General features: G+C 39.1%; 1 protein-coding gene and 1 non-coding gene across 4 annotated transcripts in view; both read right to left on the bottom strand.

The window, feature by feature from the left end:
* Positions 1-2,868: 2,868 nt before the first annotated feature.
* The window catches only part of cdk8 (cyclin-dependent kinase 8), a 63,773-nt gene continuing 44,340 nt past the window's right edge, over positions 2,869-22,301 (bottom strand). For 2 of the 3 annotated variants that reach the window (XM_007900631.2, XM_007900632.2), the window contains exons 7-14: positions 18,999-19,130; positions 18,205-18,348; positions 15,438-15,507; positions 12,775-12,847; positions 9,958-10,055; positions 7,052-7,130; positions 6,572-6,730; positions 2,869-5,992 (exon numbers count right to left, since the gene is read on the bottom strand). In XM_007900631.2, coding sequence (XP_007898822.1) covers positions 5,867-5,992; positions 6,572-6,730; positions 7,052-7,130; positions 9,958-10,055; positions 12,775-12,847; positions 15,438-15,507; positions 18,205-18,348; positions 18,999-19,130 — 881 coding nt within the window. In that variant the 3' untranslated portion in view covers positions 2,869-5,866. The remainder of the gene's footprint in view (positions 5,993-6,571; positions 6,731-7,051; positions 7,131-9,957; positions 10,056-12,774; positions 12,848-15,437; positions 15,508-18,204; positions 18,349-18,998; positions 19,131-22,301) is intronic. The other variant, XM_007900634.2, reaches the window with a different exon arrangement.
* LOC121848976 lies at positions 7,946-8,078 on the bottom strand. Its single transcript, XR_006085112.1, has one exon. It is a non-coding gene; the product is annotated as a small nucleolar RNA SNORA57 (small nucleolar RNA).

The raw sequence follows: 22,301 nt of genomic DNA, 5'->3' as shown, positions 1-22,301 counted from the left end.
GTTGCTGCTCTGGGACAGCCAGCGCTGGGAGCCACGATGGGCCCGGCAGAGGATACCCAGGCTGGAGCAGAGGGAAGTGGTGATGGGGTCGAGGAGAGAGAGAAGGCGGGGAGGGTGATAGGTGAGGAGGACAGAGGGGGAGTAGCGGATAGAGGTGGGTGGGTGGAGAGACATTTACAGTGGAGGAGGAAGCTCGGGTCGGGGGGGCAGCCAAAACGCGCATGCAGAGACTGGGAGCGAGCGACTTGAATCTGATGCTCTGTAGTCTTCCGCTAGGTTGAATGCCATAAAATTAGTCAAGTTCATATATTATTGTTTAGCCTTTGGCAGTAACTCTTATAGTGGAGTCCTGTAGCTCAGTGGTTAGAGCGCTCGCTTTGCAAGTGAGAGACCTGAGTTCAATTCCAGGCACAGGGCGAAACCTTGGGCAAGTTTCCTTACTCCACACAGAGCCTAATAATAATCCCTCCAAAAACAAAAACAATAATAAATTGGTCATTTTCAATCTACGACTGTTTGTGGGACATTGCTGTGCGCAATTGGCTGCCGCGTTCGCCCACAAATATACAGTCAATTCACTTTACAGTGTGTTCTGTGAAGCGCTTGGGACGTCCTCCCGACGTGAAAAGCGCTATATCAAGTGCAAGGATTATTATTATATTATTAATACTTGCATTTGATATAGCACTTTATCATTTCATTGAGACCTCTCAAAGTGCTTCACAGAATATACTGAAAAGTGAATTGACTGCATATTTTGTCAGTGTAGCGTGGCAGCCAATTGCACACAGCAGTGTCTCACAAATGATCATGGGTTGAGTGACCAGGAAGCTTTCTACAATTGTGTGCCAAGGCACTGTTGATGATCGATTCGTCTGCCAGGACTTGGAGCAGACCAGTCACTGGGGGCAGGGATTATTTCCTTCAGCTCCTGTGAAGCCTGCAAGCAAAATCCCTGATGATTAAGGTGGTCCGAGCTGACAAGGAAATAGGAAGCTTGTCAGACAGCATTTGGAATGGCAAGCTTTGCAATTTTAGTTGGTGAAAATCCATCAGTGACCCAAATGTACACTCCAGGTCCTCAAGCCTCGGATTCTGCGCCAATACTTTCTGTAGGTTGAGCAGGGTGTGTCCCTCAAAGAAGAGTTTATATTATTGCTTTGAATGGAAATTTCCATGGGTTTAGGGAACTCTCAGCAGTTCGTCTACAAAATATACAGCCACACTGCTTCACAATATATCTTTGAAGCGCTTTTGAAACATCTTGATAGCGTAGGTGCTTTATCAAATGCAAAGATTAATAGTTTGATTTGTACACTCTTAAGTAGGGTAATCAGTTTAGCAAACCAGAAATCTTCAGAGCCATTCTGAAGCCAATAATTACCTGAAAGTATGGCTAGAAGTCTTTTTTTTGTTATTATTGCAATTCTGAGTGGTGCAGAGCAGGTTATTTAACCTATAACCCTACTTTGAGGTAATCTATGCATACATTCACAATCATTTCCAATGCCTTCCCCCACCTCCAAAACATTGTTTGGCTCCACCATTGCCGCTCCTCTCAGGCTGCCGAAACCTTTATCCACACATTTATCGTGTCTAGGCTCGATTATGCCAACTCCCTTGCTTGACGGTTTTCCCAAGTCTTCCCTTTACAAGCTGCAGATCACCCAGAACTCTGCAGCCTGTGTCCTTTCCCTCCACCGGGTTCCGTGACCCTACCCCCTCACCTTTGCCCAGCTCCACTAGCTTCCCCCAGAGGAGTTCAAAGGCCTTGCCCTCCTTAAAGGCCCTCCATGGCCTTGCTCCTTCCTACCTCTGTGACCTTCTAACCCCATATCAACCTGTCCGCGCTCTCTGATCAGCAGGCTCCAGGCAGCTCCACGTCCCCCGCCCTTCCCGTCCCACCATCAGTCGGGCTATTAGCCACTCTGCCCCCACCCTTTGGAACTCCATCCCAGTCCCTATGCCTTGCTCCCTCTCTTGCATCCTTCAAGGCACGTCTGAAGATCCTCCTCTTCGAATGCATCTTTGGGCACCTTCCTATCCCTACCTTCCCTGCCCTCCACACCCCTGATCGGGTTCAAATTCCTGACTGTTCAGCGACTTGGGAAGTCCTCCCGACATGAAAGGCCCTGTACAAATGTAATTTATTGTAATATTGAAGAGATATGGAGATAGCATATAATCCTAATAGTAACACTGTCAGTTTTATGCCATCATCCATCTTGAAGGTATTTACTCCTTACGAATATTTGAGATAGTTTTTATTTCTATCGATCGCTGTAGCATCCTTATTCAGAAGTCTTTTCACCACACATTACCAAAAACGTATTTAAAATCAAAAGAGCATATTGAAGGACATCTCCCAAAGTGCTCTCTTCTGCCTTAAAATCCTGCCAGTAGTCAGAGAGATTTATTCGGTACGCCATTCATTTTCCACAAGGACATTGTAAGTGCTTCAGTGGTAATTTGTGTGCAGTTGAGATACAATTTTCTTTTTAAGTGGCAATATAGCGTAATTACTTCTGTCATAAAAAAACTATTCTGCTCTACAAAACCATGAATTCACATTATGGGCCAAATTCATTGCTACTCACTTGCTTCTCTCTGACTGCTCGATGATCAGATTTTGATATCTACACCTTCTGCAGTTTCACCATTCTTTGCTTTATCTCACTTTTTACCATGTCCAATTTGTGATTCCAATTATATTCTTTTCCTCACAGGAAAGTGCTTTGTTTCCATTCAGTACCTTACCAACAAGAAAGTGCTGAACTATTGGTGGGCGTCAGGCCTATTGTTATAGAGCAATATTGTACATCATCCAATGTAATCTCAAAAAATGTCTAGAAATGTAAATATCACAAATTTTACTTTTTCAACTAAAGATTTATTTCAGAGTTCATATGAAATACTGTACAAAGTATTCGACAGCAAGCAATATTTAATACCAATTCTAATACATTCTGTTCAACAAAATGTTATTAAATCTGTCTTCTCTTCCCCAACCCAATAAAAAAAACACAAAAGAAAAATAAGGTTTAATGAATCAATTGATACACTGCAGTTATTAGATATGAAACCTAGTAATTAAGCAGTGTTTCTTAAACTTACCCAAGGGCTTTTAACATTGCACCGATTGTAGGCCTTAATCCTACTTCTCAAAATAAATCTATTTCATTCTAATATTTTTATTCACAAGGACAAATACAAATTGCCTTATGGTACTGAGCCTGTATATTCAAACTGGACTCTCGTACTGAGCAAAGGAAAACAAAAGCCCAATCGTTTGTATTGGAATTTGAACAAACTTTGTAGCCTCACCAAACAGTTTTTAAACCCTAATCAAGCTTAGCTCTAAAAATGGAAACTGAACATATTGGTAGTACTGTAATTACTTACAAATTTACTTTATTTCAGCAGAGCAAGTTTGCTGTTTAAAAAACATTCATACGGTAAATATATTTTCAATGCGTTTTCATTTCTATAGTATACAATTCAAAATAGATGAAAATATGCTGGTGATGTAAATGGCAATAGATTCTGGATTTATAACGATTAATTTAGAACAATTTCATATCGGAATATAGGTTCTTTCTAGATATTTCTCAAACAGGGCACTTTAACCACAAGCACTGTATTTAAATAAATCTTGGTGGAGAAACAGGTTACACTATTTTTGTAATATTATAACTTGCATAACCTGCAAGTGTATAATGTTCAGGCAGATAGAATTCATTTTCAGCTACATTTTTAGTGACCTTAAAAGCCATTACCCTACTAGGGTGTGACCAGCGAGTTTGCCGCAGTTACCTTCCTAGAAGCTGGTATTCAGAAATGTTTATATGCATGAAAATTCTTGACAGTCGTCAATGTCAGTCAAGTCACATCACTGAAACCACCACGAGTTATGGAGTTGTCTGATCCATTTTCCTTCTATTAATGAAAAATGTTTTTTGTGGGGCCAAAGGCTGGGACATTGTAAATGCTGTACATTTCAATAGATTATTTTATTCTCTACGCGTTTAGAAAATGTTCACTGTACATTTTATTCCCATACAAATGCATCATTTAGTTAAAAGCTTGGGACCACAGACACTACCAAATGCCAGTGTAAGAGATAAGGGGTCATTGATTTATTCAGGTGGGTTCATTTATGAAACTAACAAATCCATGTTTATGATTGTGGACTTTAGTGTTTTACCAATCACATTTCAATCATACAGTTATTATGAAAGTAGTTGAACAAATAAAATTCAGAAAATTAATTTTTTTTTGCTCCAGATTTAGTACACAAGGTGTGACTATGTTGGAATGAAATTTGTAAGTAATAAGTAGCATATTAGGCAGCTTCATTGGAAGATGACAAAAGTGAGTTGCTTCACTCTTCCATTGCTACAGTGCCACAACTGATCAGAAGGGGGCATCAGTAACCAGGGTTTTTTTTAAAAAAAATAATGCGACAAGCAGCTACAAGCATCAAGAAAATATCCTATTGTGATTGGACAATGCAAGATTATATATACTGAAGTAAACTTTGCATAGATGGTAACCTCTTAATGAGTTATGAAAATTTAAGTATGAAAATTTAAATAAAAATATACTATGTGGAAAAACTGCTTGAGAAAAGTGTGTTTGTGATTATAACTATTAATTTAAACTGATACTCACCAAACTTGAATCAAGGAGATTTGGCTCATAATACCACATCTGTGCCGTCTGATTAAAATGTAACAGTAGTTTTAATGTTACCAGTATAAGTTTTCAAAATTTATTGTCAGAATACTTGCTTCATTCATGTAAAATAATACAGTACAATGTATGTTACATTTTTAGATTAATTCTAAGGCCCTCCTACAATTCACAATCATCTTAAGCTCACCCATTGCAGTGCAAACATTTTCATCAAAAAAAATTCAACGAAAATGAAATTCACTACATCAGCTTTGAAGATTCATGATGAAATATCTGAACTGAAACTTCAAACCTGCAGAGACAAAGTACATGCTTGTTTTCCTGAAAAGCATGCTCACAAATCAGCAACACCAACAGAAATAAAAAGAACACTGTCCATAGCAATTGGATAATTGTCTTCTGAAGAAACAGATAAATTGATAAGATACCAGAAATACTCAATACAGTTCCATCTACTGCAGGTAAATCAAATGTAGCAGCTGTGTTATCAGTCAAGTAAATTAAATTACAAAGAAAAGGGGGTCAAGGCATGTTGGAACAGTGTGGTTGCAAGTTCACAATCTGCCCTGCTGAAATCTTTGGGATGTTACGATCAGATGATAAATTATGAAGTTTACACACAGGTAAAATCTTGTGCAGCAAATACATTTGACATAAAACACTGATAAGACATTAAGCAATCTACCCACAAAAGCACCTAAACGTGAAAACTGTACGAAATGTATATTCTGCATCATGAATACCTTGACCATTAAATGTAACTGCTCTTCAAGTACCAGTTTAGGAGATATTTTCTTGCTATTAAAAAAAATGTGATACGGCAAGGACATTCACCACCAAAAATAAGAAATGGTTGCTCTAGCACATTCACAGCTTCGACTGCTATAATCTGTAATTGGAAGGGGGGGCAGGGAATGGTTGGTTTGAAGCAGGTCAAGTAAACTATGAAAGCAGCATGTCAATAAACACAAACTGTGCTAGAGCTTTCTTTTCAAGTCTAACCCAAGTACTTTATATTATGGAGGCGATGCTCCATCTGTGGAAACAAAAGAACTTGGCTAATGTGGTTACACAGTACATTCTTGGGAGCTGGGCCAGAGCCCAGGCTGCCAGCCATATGTTCAGTCTGCAGCCTCACAGAGAGTGCATTCAGTTTAGGATCAGCCAGAGCTCAGTACCGGAGTGTCTGCTGGGAGTACTGTGGAGGTTGCTGGGAGGTAGTTGAATATCCCATGCTGCTCTGTGGCTGTGACGTTCCTGCTCCAGGATTCTGATAGGCAGCATGTGGGTTGGAACGCTAAAAAAGAAAATTATTTAATCAAATTTCTTATCAATACGTAATTAAAACCTAAAATGACAGTGAAGGAAAGACTCAGATTCTGCCTTGAATTTCACTCTAAGTGTCAGCCTCGTTCAGTGGGTAGCACTCTTGCCGGAATCAGAAGAATATGGGTTCAAGATTCACATCAAGACTTCAAAATCAGTCTAGGCTGACGTTCCAATACACTGCTGGGGAAGCCCTGCATTGCTGGAGTTTCTGTCCTTCAGATGAGACGTTAAACCGAGTTTTAATCTGCCTGGTCCGGTGGACGTTAAGGATTCCATGGCAATAATTGAAAATAGGAACCTTGGTAAAGCCTGATGAAAGTGAGTTGTGCAAGATCACAAGTGCATCCATTGCTTCACCTCCTCCCTCTCTGCTGTCAATACCCAGCCAACATTCTCTGATTGCCCCTCGAAGTACCTCACCTCTCCCTACCCACCCACCACCCCATGTCTCTCTGAACTCAGGCTCCAACTCAGTCTTTGTAAAGCATCTGACACACATTTCTTGTATTAGAGCACCTACATAAGTGCAAATTATTGTTGTTTATACCTGATAATCTGAGGTCATTATAAGTCCACCTGAGGTAGTGGTAGGAGGAACGACTCGGACTTTCTTCAGAGGGGGTCCTTGTGTATGACTGTTGTCTTGGTTCCCTGGGTGGCCACCTCCATTCGTGTGGTTATTGCCCTGCTGTTGCTGTTGGTTCTTCTCAATTTATTTAAATAAACAGAGAGAAAATTCTGAACTAGCATATTCAAACATCCGCATCCTTTTTTCAAAAGGTTATACATCTGGTGTACAAAACCATAAAAGTTTAGTACTGTAATTTGAGACAGAAATTATTAAGTGAAAATGCCTTTAAATAGAACTGCAGGCAAAATAAACTACAAAGAAAAAATTATACTTTTTACATGCTATTGGCTGCTTCAGTGCAATTTACACTCGCCATTATGTCAGTCATAACATAACTCACACCAGAATTCTGTGAGAAACAGACACATTTTTACCATTTCTATTCCCTACACCTACCTTGTCTCCCTTATCATCGGGTTCATCTTCTGTAAGAAATTCTCGTTTTGGATAAGGAATCTGATAACCTGCAAACACACTGCAAAATGCAAAAATAATTACAACAGGAAACAATCAGCTCTACTGATTTCTAACTTCTCAGAATCTATATATAGAGAACAACAGAAATAGATTGCTAAAAATTATATTTTCTTCTGAAAATGTGCTTAAAAAAATCTAACAATGGCTCTATTAAATAGTCCCAATAAGAAGATAATTAGCCCTATTTCACAGGACTTTCACTCTATGAATCAAATCACTTATATAGCATAACATTGAGGTCTGCCTAAAATTGTAAAAAAATAATGAAAAAAATCCTTGCATTTGACATAGCACCATATCACATTGAGATGTCTCAAAAGAGCTTCACAGAATATATTGAAAAGTGAATTGACTGTGTATTTTGTGGGGGAAATGCGGCAGCCAACTGCGCACAACAGTGTCCTAAAAACAGTTGTGGACTGAGTGATCGTACATTTTTTTGGCAGGGATTATTACCTCTGGAAAGCAATCTGCCAATCGGCTAACAACAGGGTTCCTTGTTCCTGTTAGGTAAACAGAGGCATGTGGAGTAAGGAAATTTGCCTAACGTTTCGCCCCACCGGGGAATCGAATCCGAGTCCTCTCACTTGCAAGTTGAGCACATTAACCACTATGTTACGGGACTCCTGAAAGACCCGGTATACCGCCTCATCCGAAGGATGGCATCTTTGACAATGCAGTGCTCTCCCCCAGCACTGCATTGGAGCGTCAGCTTAGACTATGTGATTCCAAGTCTTGACATGGGGCTTGAATCCACAAACTCCTGACGCAGAATCAAGAAGGCTACCAGTGAGCCAAACTGACCAATGAAGCTAGTATCTCAGTGAATGAGGATAGAAGCAGCAGGTGTCAGGCGCTGCCACTGAGGACATGGCATTGAGGTCACTTTCCCTCTATATTATATGCACGCGCCCAAGGACAGGGTAGCCAGGCCAACAACAGGGTGGATAAAAAGGGGCAACCTCACTTCAAAGTGATTTTTTATGCTATAATCACAATACCAGTAAATAGCACCCACATTAGCAGACTCCTACATTGTGTTTATAATTCAATGTTTTTCACTTTGTTTTTACAATGTCTGCCCATGCGTTAGTTTATGCACTCTGAAATGGTGTGGAGAGAGATGGCTGGAGAGAACACAGCTTTCAGAAGTCTTCATTTCTAAGACTCCACAAGGCAGGCAATACCTACTTCTCCATTCTTATCATCCTCCACACTGAAATGTACCATGTAATGCTTTATATACAGGAGTTATATATAGGAGAATATAATGAGGTTGCTGGTGACTTATATATAGAATGCGTGATTTTACCTCATGCAAGAAACTAGGCTGTAGAGGCAATCTTTCCTTTCCTGGATGCCACTGTATAGGCAGAAGCCAAACCTACCATTAATATGATCTTACCGAGCAAGAATGGGGGCAATAGGGTAAAGGGGGAGCACATGGGCCCTGTGCAGGGAAGAGCTCAAGAATCCGTAAGCACAGCATTAGAATCATTGAGCCTGGACATGATAAAGGTGGGGATGAGCATCTCAGTGGCTGGAGAGGTAGTGACAGAGTTTTGCAATATTATCGAGACGAGGAAAAACTGACCAAGCAAGAGGAATGGATGTAGGATTTGAACGAGCGGGGGTCAAAGAAGACACTTAGGTTCCGGACCAGCTCTGCAAGGTGGAGTGCTCAACCATCAAGGTTGAAGTCATCATTGCCTGAGTTGAGAAAGCACTGACAGGAGTCAGGCATGAGAGCCTCAGGCTTGTCAACATTCAATTGGAGAGTTCGAGCTCATCAAATTGGAGTATGTAAATGATGCAATTTTTTCCACTGAGTGGAGTAGAGAAACAATGGCAAATTTTACATGGTGAAATGTTATGCTTCAAATGGTAAATATCAAAGGTGTCTGTTTGCAACTGTAAAAATTCTCAAGGACTTTACGGCATTTGAAAGGCAGCTCGATTGGTACCAATCAATTCTGAATTTCCAAAAACAAATTGAAGAGAACACAGCACATATCCACTATCAATGGAGGGAGAAGTAAACTGAAAAACTATTAGACACCATATAAAAACTATATAATAAAATAACTAAAACAATGATATTATAAACTATTAGACACGACATATGTCGCACAGGAATCTGAGAGACCGATGTGAATGCATTTTCCAGTACCATTATAATCACAAAGTCAAACAGAGGCCATCTCTTTTTAAGGATTCCCCAATGTATCAGTACAGTGCTGTCCTCAATCCTATGATATTTAGAGGATGACATTTTGTTTTCAAGAAAAGAGTTAATGTAAAATATAAACCTCCAAGATAGCAATAAAAAATATTTTACAAGTACATTTTATTTTTAAAACTAGTTTCTTCCACTTTTGAAAATATAAAATTTGTAAAAGTATAAGTTAAGAACGCTAAAAGCGTCAAGAGCAAAAATTCATCTTAGCTGGCAATAATTAACGCTCTCCTTGAGATTACCTGGAAGACTTGATGCAATAGGCACAATTATGTTTTTGTTTCCTTTTTATATAATATATACATTTCTTACATATTTCTATGGAATAATGTACTATAGAGAATTGATATCTTAAAATTGTGTGTTCCAACCTATTGGTAGAGTGTTACTAAGCGGTATGTGAGAACACCTATATTCAAAGATAATCTCTTGCTTCCCACAAAATGTCTTCAATTTATCCATCTCTCAATCTAATAATTGAACCCTTTTAATGGATCAAAACATACACCATTTCTTTCTTAAACCCTTTGATATACTTGAAAATTATTCTTGCTGAAGTACATCATATATGACAAATGAATGAACATACTCTGAAGTAGGGAGAGGGTCTTCAAGGAAATAGGAGTCCTGCATAGCCTGTTCTGAGGTAATTCTCTTGGTTGGGTCCATGGTGAGTAGTTTTTGAAGCTGAAATGAACAGGAGTTACAAAAAGCAACAGATTCAACATTATGATATTCATGAAATCTAACAACAAGATATGTGTATAGCGCCTTTCATGTCGGGAGGACATCCCAAGGCGCTGAATATGATAACATTTTTCAAATAAAAACTAGAGGCTGTTTCTGTAGTACAAGTGATCCTCAACACCCACAAATTTCATAGATACAATGCCCTTTAATGCAGGATAAAAGGGCCTGTTGCTGATGCCACTTCCTGCTCATTGCACAGGAATTGCAGCTGAGGTCACTTCCTGCATACTATATGGCAGAGAAGCTATTGACATCACTTCTTTTGTGAAGACATGGGGATGGGGCAGGGCATTAATGGAACTCAACTATCAGGGTATTCAATCAAGTCACATGGTACTTAGAAATGAACAATGAGTTGGGTTTGAGGAAGTCCAGCATCTCCTCACAGTTAGAGTTTGAGGAGAGGATGGGCGAGGCATGGGAAGGTGGATGGAGGAGACGGTTTGTGGTGGAAAAGAGAAGCCTGGGGTTGTCCTTTGCCTCCAAGATAACCTTGATGTAGAAGGAGGATTTTGCTGAGGCAAGAGCGCAGCAGTAGGTTTTGGTATGGTGAAGTCAAATCTGCCGATGGACTGTTAGTTTGGATTTGGTCCAGGCGTGTTCGTCAGCTCGCACTTGTGCCTTGAGGGAACAGAGATGGCTGGTGTACCAGGGGGATTTACCCCCTACCAACCCGCCCGCTCCCTCCGCTCAACCGGCTCTAGCCTGCTCCACACCCCCGACACACCCACCCCACCATTGGCGGGAGAGCCTTCAGTCACTCTGCCCCCAACCTCTGAAATTCCATCCCCTAATCACTACACCTTAACCCCTCCTTAGCCTCCTTCAAATCCCGTCTCAAGACCCTCCTCTTCGACCATGCAATCGGCCACCCCCCTTCCCCTCCCCTCCCTTCCTCCCCCTGAACCCAGCTCGGGTCTGAAATGCTATACACTGTCCAGCACCTTGGGACATCCTCCTGACGTGAAAGGCGCTATAGAAATGTAATCTTGTTGTTTTAAACTTGCATCTAGAATGTTCTAGCCATTTAACAAAATATATTTATTTTATAAACATATGGGATGGGGGAGGGAAAAGAAGAGATATTTAGGTAGTTTTACACTCATTTTCTCTCCCCTTTCTTTATCCATTTGGCCTGATGCCTATGGTTCAGAGATTAAGGAAATTCCTGGCTTTCAGGCCACTGCCAATACGGTCTGTTGTCAGCTGCCAAAAACAGCCCAGTTGTAATTCTATCTCCCAATCTCCCCTTCTCATAGCCTCCACAGTCAGCATAGTTCATATTGGGAAATGAAATTTAAATGTGTATCTATTCCCACTCTGATGCCTTGAGTGCTAGTGTTAACTGTCAGTGTGCTGACCTATTAAACCAAGGATGGCCAATTTTGGGGCCTGTGGCCGCATTACGTTTCCGTAGAATATTCACACAAGCAGCCTGTGAGTCACAAGATGGCCATCCCTGCATTAAACAACTTAAAAAATGTAGCACCATTCACACTGGGAGAGGGTCTGAAATCTCATCACACAATTGACTAGGAGGTTGAGCTGGGGGTGGGGGGGTGGAAAATAGGAGAAGGAAGGTGGCTGAAAGCACTCTTGAAGAGATGAGTCTTAAGGTGGGTTTTGAAGGCAGGGAGGCAGTGTGCAAGGCCTCTTTGAATCTAAGATCTTTCCCTTTATTACAATGTACGATGGTATCTGTTTAATAGTTTATTGCAATAAACGTATCTAATAATATTCAGGTCATATAACTAACTTAATATGCCCGATGGTCTGGAACTCAAAACTATTTCTAAGGTCAAGGAGCAGTACTCTAAACTTCAGAACAGAAAACTTCCACATCAAACACACTGTCAAAACATACAGCAATGCTAAGAAAATTATTTTTTATGCTCACAAATCATATTTACCATATATTAAAACAGATCACAAAGGGAATTTGTGCATTTAATCCAGACCCAATCTTTAGATAGCTTTGCTTGTTTTAATAAGTCACCTTATTCACCCATAACTGAACTGCTGCCTTCTATTAAGAATTCTGGAGTCTATTACAGTTTTTATTGCTTTAAATATCTTCATGAACTCATTTCCATTTTAATTAAACTTTTTTTAAAACTTGCTTTCCGATCAGTTTTATTCATCTCACATGGCACCTCTCCAGGCGGAGAAGTTGTGATGTATCCTAATCTTAGTTTAATTCCTTTTTGTTGGAGACTACTCAGATATCCAGCTATATTTGCAATACTTTGGAAGTACTTTGTTATATTTCCCCAAATCCAAATGAAATTAACCCATTAGTTTTTACCATTATCGTATGGTTGACAAGAACACAGGAAATGTTAATTTATACATTTGCAGTTCAATTATTCAGTTGAATTATAAAATGCATTAATATTTAGTTGCCATGATTGTAATTTCATATTTGAATAGTCAAGGTTTTGATTATGTTTGAAGTGGGCATCTAAAAATGCGAATCAGCATTTAATAACTTGATCAATTCGCAAATATGTGTCATGAAAACCACAGAAATGTATTGCACAAAAGACCTTTTAGCCTACCATGTCTATGCTGGCTCTTTGAAAGAGCAATCCATACTCCTGAAAATTCACATTAATATGGATTTTTCAAGTACTAAGATCAAGAAGCTTTGACTTACCAAATGGAACGCTTTGCTTTCTGGCTTTACTTTATGTTTCTCCATATACTTGATAAGGCTGCAGTTAGTATATCTGGGAGACAAATTTTAAGTAGGTCAGAAAATCCTGGAATACGTCATGCATAATTTGTTTTTGAAAAAATAGAAATATATTACACTTCATATCTGCTTTGTTTCATAGCTTCCAGACTTTTATAATCTGAATTCTCAATGAGAGGACACTTCAAACACCACATTTCCACACCTTTCATTAATAATAATCCTTGCATTTGATATAGCGCCACAACAGCAACAACAACAAGATTCCATTTATAGAGCGCCTTTCACGTCGGGAGGACGTCCCAAGGCGCTGTACAGTTGGGTCAGGACCCGAGCAGGGGGGAAATGGTCAGGGTGAGGGGAGGGAAGGGAGGGGGTAGAGAGTCGAGAGGAGAGCTGAAGGTATGGTCAAAGAGAAAGGTCTTGAGACTGGCCTTGAATGAGGAAAGGGAGGAGGCAGCGAAGGCACTGGGGGATAGAGTTCCAGAGCCTAGGGGCTGAGAGGCTGAAGGCCTGGCCACCGATGGTAGGGCGGTTGGGGCGGGGATGTGGAGCAGACCGGAGCCAGAGGAACGGAGGGTACGGGCAGGTAGGTAGGGGGATAGTAGGTCAGAGAGGTAGAAGGGAGCAAGGCCGTGAATGGCCTTGTAGGTGAGGATGAGGATCATAAATTCTATTCCTTGGCAAAAGTAGAGACCAGACAAGATGGAAGGAATGCTGTTAATTTTTATCCGTATCCCATCAGCTAAACATTTTGTCCTGTCTTAAAGCTGTGTAAACCTCTAAAATTCTGTGTGATGAACTTTAGATAGAGTGTGCAAGTCTATTAAGGGATCTGCTTACAATCTGCAGCAAACCAACTACATGCTAGGAAAATATTTCTTCCTAATTGAAAGCTAAATTTGCTGCTATGATTGAAATATTGTGAGTTTAAAGCTGCTTGCAATAACGCAAAAATAAAAAAAATCTGTAAATCACTATATGATGAAGATCACTATCCCTGCAAGTCATGACAAATAGACGTTTAAAACTATCTTAACAGTGAGATAATGTTGTCTCATTCAAAAACGACAAGATTACATTTGTATAGCGCCTTTCACGCCAGGAAGACGTCCCAAGGCGCTGAAAATTTCAAATCACAAATCTCATACAGGTAAGATTTGCTTTTAAATTTTCAAAATTAGGTGAACAAGGCATAAACCACAGAAAATTCACCAGTTTCCATTATCAGTTATTGGGCTACACTAATCCTTGACAATCTCATCTAATGAACCTAAACCCATCCTAAGCATGGAAATATTTTTGAATGCCAGCAAAGTGAAGGAAGAAAATCTGACAAAACTAGAATGACTTTCAAAAGGGCTGTGGACATCCCAGAAAGGGTCTTTGGTGCATTGTGCCAGATCAGGCCTTTCATCTGGAACAAGGATGATCCCAGAACTAAGAGGTTATACCTATCAGGAAAGGCTGAACATGCTTGGACTCTTTTCTCTTGAAAAGAGGAGAGCAAGGGGTGACCTGATAAAGGTCTTTAAAATTATGACAGGTTTTGATAGGGTAGACATAGGGAAGATGTTTCCACTTGTGGAGGAGACCAAAACCAGAGTTACAAATAGATCAAATAGGGAAGTCAGAAGAAATTTCTTCACTCAGAGAGTGGTGTGAATGTGTAATATGCTACCACAAGGAGTTATTGAGGCACATAGCATAGATGTATTTAAGGGGAAGCTAGATAGGTACATGAGGGAGAAAGGAATAGAAGGTTATGCTTGAAGGCTTAGTTGAGAAAAGGCAGGAGGAGACTCATGTGGAGCACAAACACAGGTATAGACCAGTTGGGCCCAATGGGATGTTTTTGTGCTCTATATTCTAATATACTGTAAGTCTTATCTTTACGCAATCTGAAAGTGTCAAATGAAATTGAATTCCAAAAGGGTCCAAGAAATGGGATGTCTTTAGCTAATACTCCGGTAACACTCTTAACCATCTTTTGTTCAGAAAAGTCATTTTGACCTTATTCCCTGTTCAGACACAATAAACCAATAATCTCTGATAATCTATGCGTTAGGGAGTAAGAATTATTGATGGAACTGCAGAAAGATTGAATGGTGTGTTGAATATATCCAATACTGTGTACTCACAAACATACTTATTAATGCTATAGGTTGTAACTTTGTGAGCCAAAATTTTCTTTGTTCTTCATTTTGGGTCATTAAAAGCATTGGGTTATTAGAAAGAGACTGTTGTATTACACAGTAGGTCTTCCAGCCACAGTTATCATAAATGCACACAATATTCAACTTCGAGTTGTTCGAATCTGGAATGCATTGCCTGAAAGGGTGGTGGAGGCCGATTCAATAACTACTTTTAAAAACGCGGTGAACGGGTATTTGAGGAGGACGGGTTTGCGGGGTTATGGGGAAAGGGCTGGGGAGTGGGACTGACATTAATTGCTCTATTCAAAGAGCCGGCACAAACTCAATGGGCCGAATGGCCTCTTTTTGTGCTGTACAATTCTATGATTCTAAAAGAACATGTTCCAGCAATTCTGGACAGATAATCATTTGATCTGAGTAACACCAAGCACTTTTGTAATCATACCATATAAATTGATGAAAACTCACGTGTTTCTTCTGAAATCTTTCATCAATGTTGAATGTTCTGGCATCTTTTTAATGTCTTCCCAATCTTTATCTGTTAAGCATACAATAAGTAAAATGCAAGGTAATTTACACTGTGAGATGCCCTTAGATCTCACTGCAATCCATTACATTTTTAGTTTGTAATATCTAAAAGTAATTTTAACAGTAATGAATCAATGGTTCATTTTACACTGGTCAAAGTGAAGGATACCAAGGCTAGATGATGAAACACATTTCCATTATGAACACTCAATATCAGGAACTAGTAATCTAAATCAAGTAAAGCACAATCAATACCTGCTTTTTTATTTGTTATTCTGATCATAATTTTCACAATTTTAGGCAGACCTCGATGTTACTCTACATAAGAGATTTGATTCATAGAATGAAAGTCCTGTGAAATTATTATTTGAGGAACTGAAATTGAAGCCAAGAAAAAAGTCCATATTACCTACATATTCCTGGGCCATGAATTGGAACCAAACACGTTCTTGGCTGCCATTCTTGACCCAGAATTGCAGCCAAATCCGTTTTGGCCGCCACATAATCCCAGGACTGTCTTACTTCTGCATTTCCAGGACTTGCATCACAGCCAAATACAGGTGATCCCAATGCAGGAGGTGAGCAGATGTTCCAAATTAAATCCTGATTTTCACAGAATTTAGCTGGAGCTGGGGGTTGAGATAAATCCTCCCACCCACCTTATCTCTTGTTTTTTGACAGACTCTTCCTGCATGCTACAAGTAATTGTCACTGAGGTCACTTGTTCTGCCAGTTTATTAAAAAAAAAAGATTTTTTCCATCCCATCTCCTGACCTTTTTACCATACATCTTAATACCCTTACCTCCATTTGAAATATCACAAATGACTCCCATCTCTACATCCTTCTGCAGAGTGTACATCACATTGTTAAGAAATGTTTTCTAAAATCACTTGCAACTGCCTTAGCTCTAATTTTAATATAATGTTCGCTTGTTTGGATTCCTCTGCTACAGGGAAGCTCAACTATCACTCTATCTATTCTTATGAACGTGTCCTCTAAAGGCAGGAAACAAAAACAATCTACACAAAATATTTCATACGTAATCTCACTCAACAAGGTCTATGTAAGTTTTAAATAATTGTAAAGGTCCTTCCACCATGTTGAAGACAGATGTCCATTAGATGAGGAAACTCTGAGGCTTGGGATGACTGCTGCTGGAAGTAGTTATCTGAAGTCTAAGTTTATGAACACATATTCATATATCTATTCATAAATAAGAAGGGTATCGTTGGATCTGAACTGACTACAATGTGATGTGATGGCAACAGAATGTAGGAATCAAACCAATCCTTTGTGATGTTCGTGGTAGTCTGGTTCCTGAGCCTGGTAGTCCATAGTATTCCAGGGCACTGCTGATGATAGCCCAGTCAGCCTGGGCAGGGATTTTCTAGTTCTTGGGGGCAGAGATTTTCCCCACTGAGATCCTATTAACCCTGCAAGCCAAAGCCTGGTTTGATACGTAAAGGGAAAGTTTGTCAGATAGTTCTTTCAATGGCAAGGATTGCAGTTATAGCTGGTTAAATTCCAGCAATATTGCAACACACCCTCTGGGGTCCCCAGGTCTTGGCTCTTACCAGCCTGTGCCTAATCCTCTCTGGATTTAAGTAAACAAGATGTATCTCTTCAGGGAGAGCGTTGATTCCATTTCGAAACCTGGTAGGTGGGCTGTTTGGCTTGGATGCACTTAAGCATGGTGATGGGTTTCTGCATGAAATATGGCTACATGGTAGAATGGAATCTGTATTGGGACTTCTTTAATAGAGTGCCTCCAGTTCAGCATTCAGCCTACATGGGCTCTCCCAGTAACATTTTAGAATGGCACAAGATAAAACCATTAATTTGTCAATAGAAACTCCAACTTGTTACGTGTGTAGAAGTAGTACTTTGAAATAAAAATATTCTATTAGGTTTTGTGTCATTAAATGTTTTGAGGATTCAAACCAGCTGTAAAGATCCATTCCAAATTTATAGCCTTCTAAAGTGTCTTCTTGATCTACACAAATAATAATGGTTTATTCCATATAATGGAATGAAATAAACAGATCACTCCACAAAATGTTCTTCTTTGCAGAAAGAACATAATTTCTTGTGGTTTCAGGTGAGCTAATACTAATTTCACAAGAGAACTTTGTTCACCGATAATGAGGATACATGAGAACGTATAGATTCCTACCAATCTCCTTAGAAAACAGCAGCTGACCATCTACATATTTCTGCTGAATATTTTTACTTTCATTTTTCAAACCTTATTGGTAGTGTTACAGAATGACACAGGATTCTAAAGCAAATACACACTATGTGATAGCTACTGCAATAACAATAGAACCAGCTACGTAAAAAGAAAAATTAGTTTATGAAAAAAATTAGAAACCAATTGTTTTGCTTCTGTAACGATGTTCAAAGTTATAGGATAAAGCAGGTTATTGAATTTGTCCAGCTACGTTAACGCATAAACTATGTGCTTGGGGATTTGGCCTATATATTGTTAAGCTGAAGCCAGTATGGGTTTTGGGGCATTTTTATGAAGTGTATGAAATGTTCAATAATTAATTGTTCAGTGATTTGCCCATAAATCGTTAATGAACATCCTGTAGGCTAAAATGCTTTAAAGTTCAGTTCTAATTAGATGAAAGAAAACAAATTAAAGACAACTACATTCACGTCAGGAAATCTGTTTAGTTAGTTATATTGTTGTCCAAATTTACCTGCTGGAAATCCCATCACATTGAATATTCTGTCTAGCTGGTCATGATGATAAGGATTACTAGTTTTGATATCCTCTTGACGACAGTGAAAAATAGGTTCCGATGTTAACAGCTCTGCAAATATGCAGCCAATGGCCCAAATATCTATTAAATAGAAAAAGCATACCCGTAAGTAAAATAAGTAAGCAAAGATTCTGTAAGGAACTTAACCAGTCAAAGTTGTGGTTTTCAGATCATAATAATAGTAGTAATAATCCTTATAAGACCATAAATAAGCATTTAAATTCCCATTTACTGAATGAAAATAATTTAAATTACTGGGACCCTGCAAAATATTCTTAAACTGAAGATAAATATAAATTCAAAAGCATCCTCAAAAATAGCTTCAAAGTCATTAACTTCTGCCAGCGCCGTATTACTTATATAATCACTTTGATACTGTACAACAGATCTCAAATAATTATTGAAGCTGCATTTCTTGTAAATTGGCTTATGAAATTCTTTATCTTAAGAGGTCATTAGGACCATTATACTGTAATTCAAAATAAAAATTATAAATTGAAATTAAATTTTCAAACAGACATAGAATGTCTTAAAAAGCTTAAAACCTCCCAGCATAGTTGCTTTCTAATGTGAAAGTATCTATCTTACCACAGTTTTTTATTCCTCAAATTAACCTCCTTGAATGGCATGCATATTTTAAAACTGGCCTCGATAACCATAAATGTTGATTAGGGTTATTTTTGAGCAAGTAAAAACTGTTGAAAGATACTGTGTTGCTCAAATCAACTTACCTATGGCTTTGGTATAGTGCCTTGCCCCAAGAAGCAGTTCTGGCGCTCGATACCAGAATGTTACTACGACTGGATCCAGGTCTGCTAAAGGCTTCAGAGGCGAATTAAACAATCGGGCAAATCCCATATCAGCTGCAGGAAAAGTACACAACGTTTACACAATTTCTTCACGGTTATAATAATTCTTGCATTTGATATAGTGCCTCATCACATCTTCGAGATGTCTCAAAGCGCTTCACAGAATGTACTGTAAAGTGAATTGACTGTATATTTTGTGGGTGAAACGCAGCAGCCAATTGCGCACAGCAGTGTCCCAAAAACGGTTGTGGATTGAGTGACCTGTCCAGGAATCAAACCGATGTCTCTCGCTTGTGAGGCGAGTGCTCTAACCACTGAGTTACAGATATGTATATAGTATTAATACATATATGAGAGAAGGAAATAGATGGGTATAGGACAGAGGATAAAAAGGATGGAGGCTTGTGTGACTGGAGACTCGTATAAACAACATTATGGACTAAAAAGCCTATTTGCGTGTTGCATCATTCTGTATAAATCTAGTATGAAAAACTGTACAATGGAGAGAAATGTAAAAGCATTTTTTTTTAAAATTGCTTTTTTGGAACTCTCTGCCCAAACCCTTCCATGTTGTCTCATCCCTCTCGGCTTTCAAATCCCACCTAAAAACCTGTACTTTGGCTCTGCTTTCCCCGCTCTCCTAGTTCCTTCACAGCTCAGGCTTCCTCTCAGCCTCTGTAATGCACTTTGAGATGTTCCCTCTACGTGAAGTGAATTAAAATATATAAATGTGGTTGTTAAAAACTATTTTCACCTTCTCCCCCCTCCACCCCACGCACTGAATCAAGATATTCCCACCTGTACCACTCTTTAAATCTGTTTTTTGGGACGTCCTTCCGACATGAAAGGCACTGTACAAATGTAATTTTGTTGTTGTAGGTTCATGAGAGCAATCCTCCCTCCATTTTTTTCTTTTCCCCTGTAAGGAAGTATCTCAACATCTCTACCTAGAGATCAGATGTTAAGTTACATATCTTATTTATATATATATATATATATATACACACACACACACACACACATCAGGCCTTTCACATCAGGACAATGTCTCAAAGAGCTTAAATCACATCCTACACAGTGCAAGTTACTGGGAACTAACAAACCCACTGGCACTTTTAATACTCTTCTACTGTTTTTCTAGCTTTGCCTCTAATTTTCCTTCAAACGTTGGTTGCTTTGCTATTTAGTTTCTGTACTTTTTTTGGGGGTGGGGGGTGTCTCATATCTCACTTTCTGCAATTTTTTTCAGGCTGACAGCAATGGTTGATATCCACACAAAAATACAAAAGCAGACACTAATGGTAACAGAGAAAAGCCAGCTGCCAGGAAAGAGAATCAGTCAACAAATGGGGCAGCCAGGATGATAAAGTATTGGACAGACAATGTGTGGAGACACCTTAGAGGAAACAGAATTATGTGGGGAAAATTTGGAGAAAGCCAGTAATAATAGGAATGCATATGGGAATGATCAGAAGGATGAAGTTAACAGAAACAATTCATAATGGAGATAACAGACACTCAAAGGGAAATGTTCACTTTTCTTGTAAGACATTGGAAGAAGTTATATTTCCAAAATGGCAAAATAATGGCTGAATGTGGGACTCACACAAACATTTTGACTATAGGTTTTCAACACTCCAGTCAGAGTTTTTTTTAATTGAATTGCTACACAGCACATCTTAATAAATAACCAAACAGTTCATGGAAGTGTGATTTCCACAGGCACAAAATTGCAAATATTGATTTCTTGGACATTTTTAAATAAACGTTCAAGGCTAAGGTTTTTTTTTAACCTTTAGGAAAAATATAATAATAATAATCCTTGCATTTGATGTAGTGTTTTTTATGTCTTCTCGACGTCTCAAAGCGCTTCACAGAATAGACTGTAAAGTGAATTGGCAGGTAAATGGGACTAAAAGAATTGCTCTTGAGGGAGCTGGCACAGAGACATGATGGGCCGAATGGCCTGTGTGTAAATTTGTATGACCCTTTAATAATAATAATAATCCTTGCATTTGATATAGCTCTTTTCACGTCGGGAGGATATCCCAAAGCGCTTCACAGAACACACTGTAAAGTGAATTGACTGTATATTTGTGGGCGAAACACGGCAGCCAATTGCGCACAGCAATGTCCCACAAACAGTCGTGGATTAAAAGTGATCAATTTATTATTGTTTTTGTTTTTGGAGGGATTATTATTATTATTAGGCGTGTGGAGTAAGGAAACTTGCCCAAGGTTTCGCCCTGTGCCTGGAATTGAACCCAGGTGTCTCGCTTGCAAGGCGAGTGCTCTAACCACTGAGCTACAGGACTCCACTATAAGATTTACTGCCAAAAACTAAACAATAATATATGAACTTGACTAATTTTATGGCATTCAACCTAGTGGAAGACTACAGACTATAGGTCTCCACAATAAGACGAATAAGGATGTGAGTAAAATTAAGGAAACAGACAGGAATTTATATCTGGTTAATTTTTGAGATGTAACATAATTAAAAGAAATTCTTGTCTTAATTCTTGTAACATAAATGTTCCAAAGCATTCTGTAAAGTGTAGTGACTGTGTATTTATAGGCAAGTGCTGAAGAATGATGTGAATGGCTAATTTTATCTGCAAGATTGTTGTGCAGGACATGAGGAGAAACTCCATTCTCCTTTCCCACAATGCCATAGAATCTTTAACGACCACTTTACATGACCAATAATTGAACTTAGTGGTTTAAGGTTTCAGCAGCTTTGGGTGCTATGTAAAATGCAAGGGCTATAATTCTGATTACTTATATAAGCATCTCTGACAGAGGTTGAACATGTCAAAGTGCTTCATAGAGGCAATCTGAAGCACCAAACGGGGAGAAGGAAAATTTAAGGTGTTGATGATAATCGGCAATAATCATTTTAAGACATAATGCTGAAGCACTAGAAGTGTGATCTTTAAGGTCCACCTGAACAAGCAAGCGGGACCTCAGTTTAACATCTCATCCAAAGGACAACACGTTGGACAATGCAACACCCACCCAGCACTGCATTGGAGTATCAGCTTAGACTTGCGATTCCAAGTCCCAAAGTGGGATGGAACTCACAATCTTCTGACTCGCAGGTGAAAGTGCTACCACTGAGCCAGGCTGACACATCTTGCAGCCTTGCCTTGGTTAAACTCTGGAAGGGACATTCGAAAAGGCATCGCACCCACCACTTTCTGACTGCCTAAAAGAAAAACAGGT

This window comes from Callorhinchus milii, unplaced genomic scaffold, assembly GCF_018977255.1.
Source record: "Callorhinchus milii isolate IMCB2004 unplaced genomic scaffold, IMCB_Cmil_1.0 Scaffold4, whole genome shotgun sequence".
Lineage (NCBI taxonomy): Eukaryota > Metazoa > Chordata > Chondrichthyes > Chimaeriformes > Callorhinchidae > Callorhinchus > Callorhinchus milii.
Note: the sequence above shows the minus strand (reverse complement) of the source record. Positions and strands in the feature narration are given on the sequence as shown.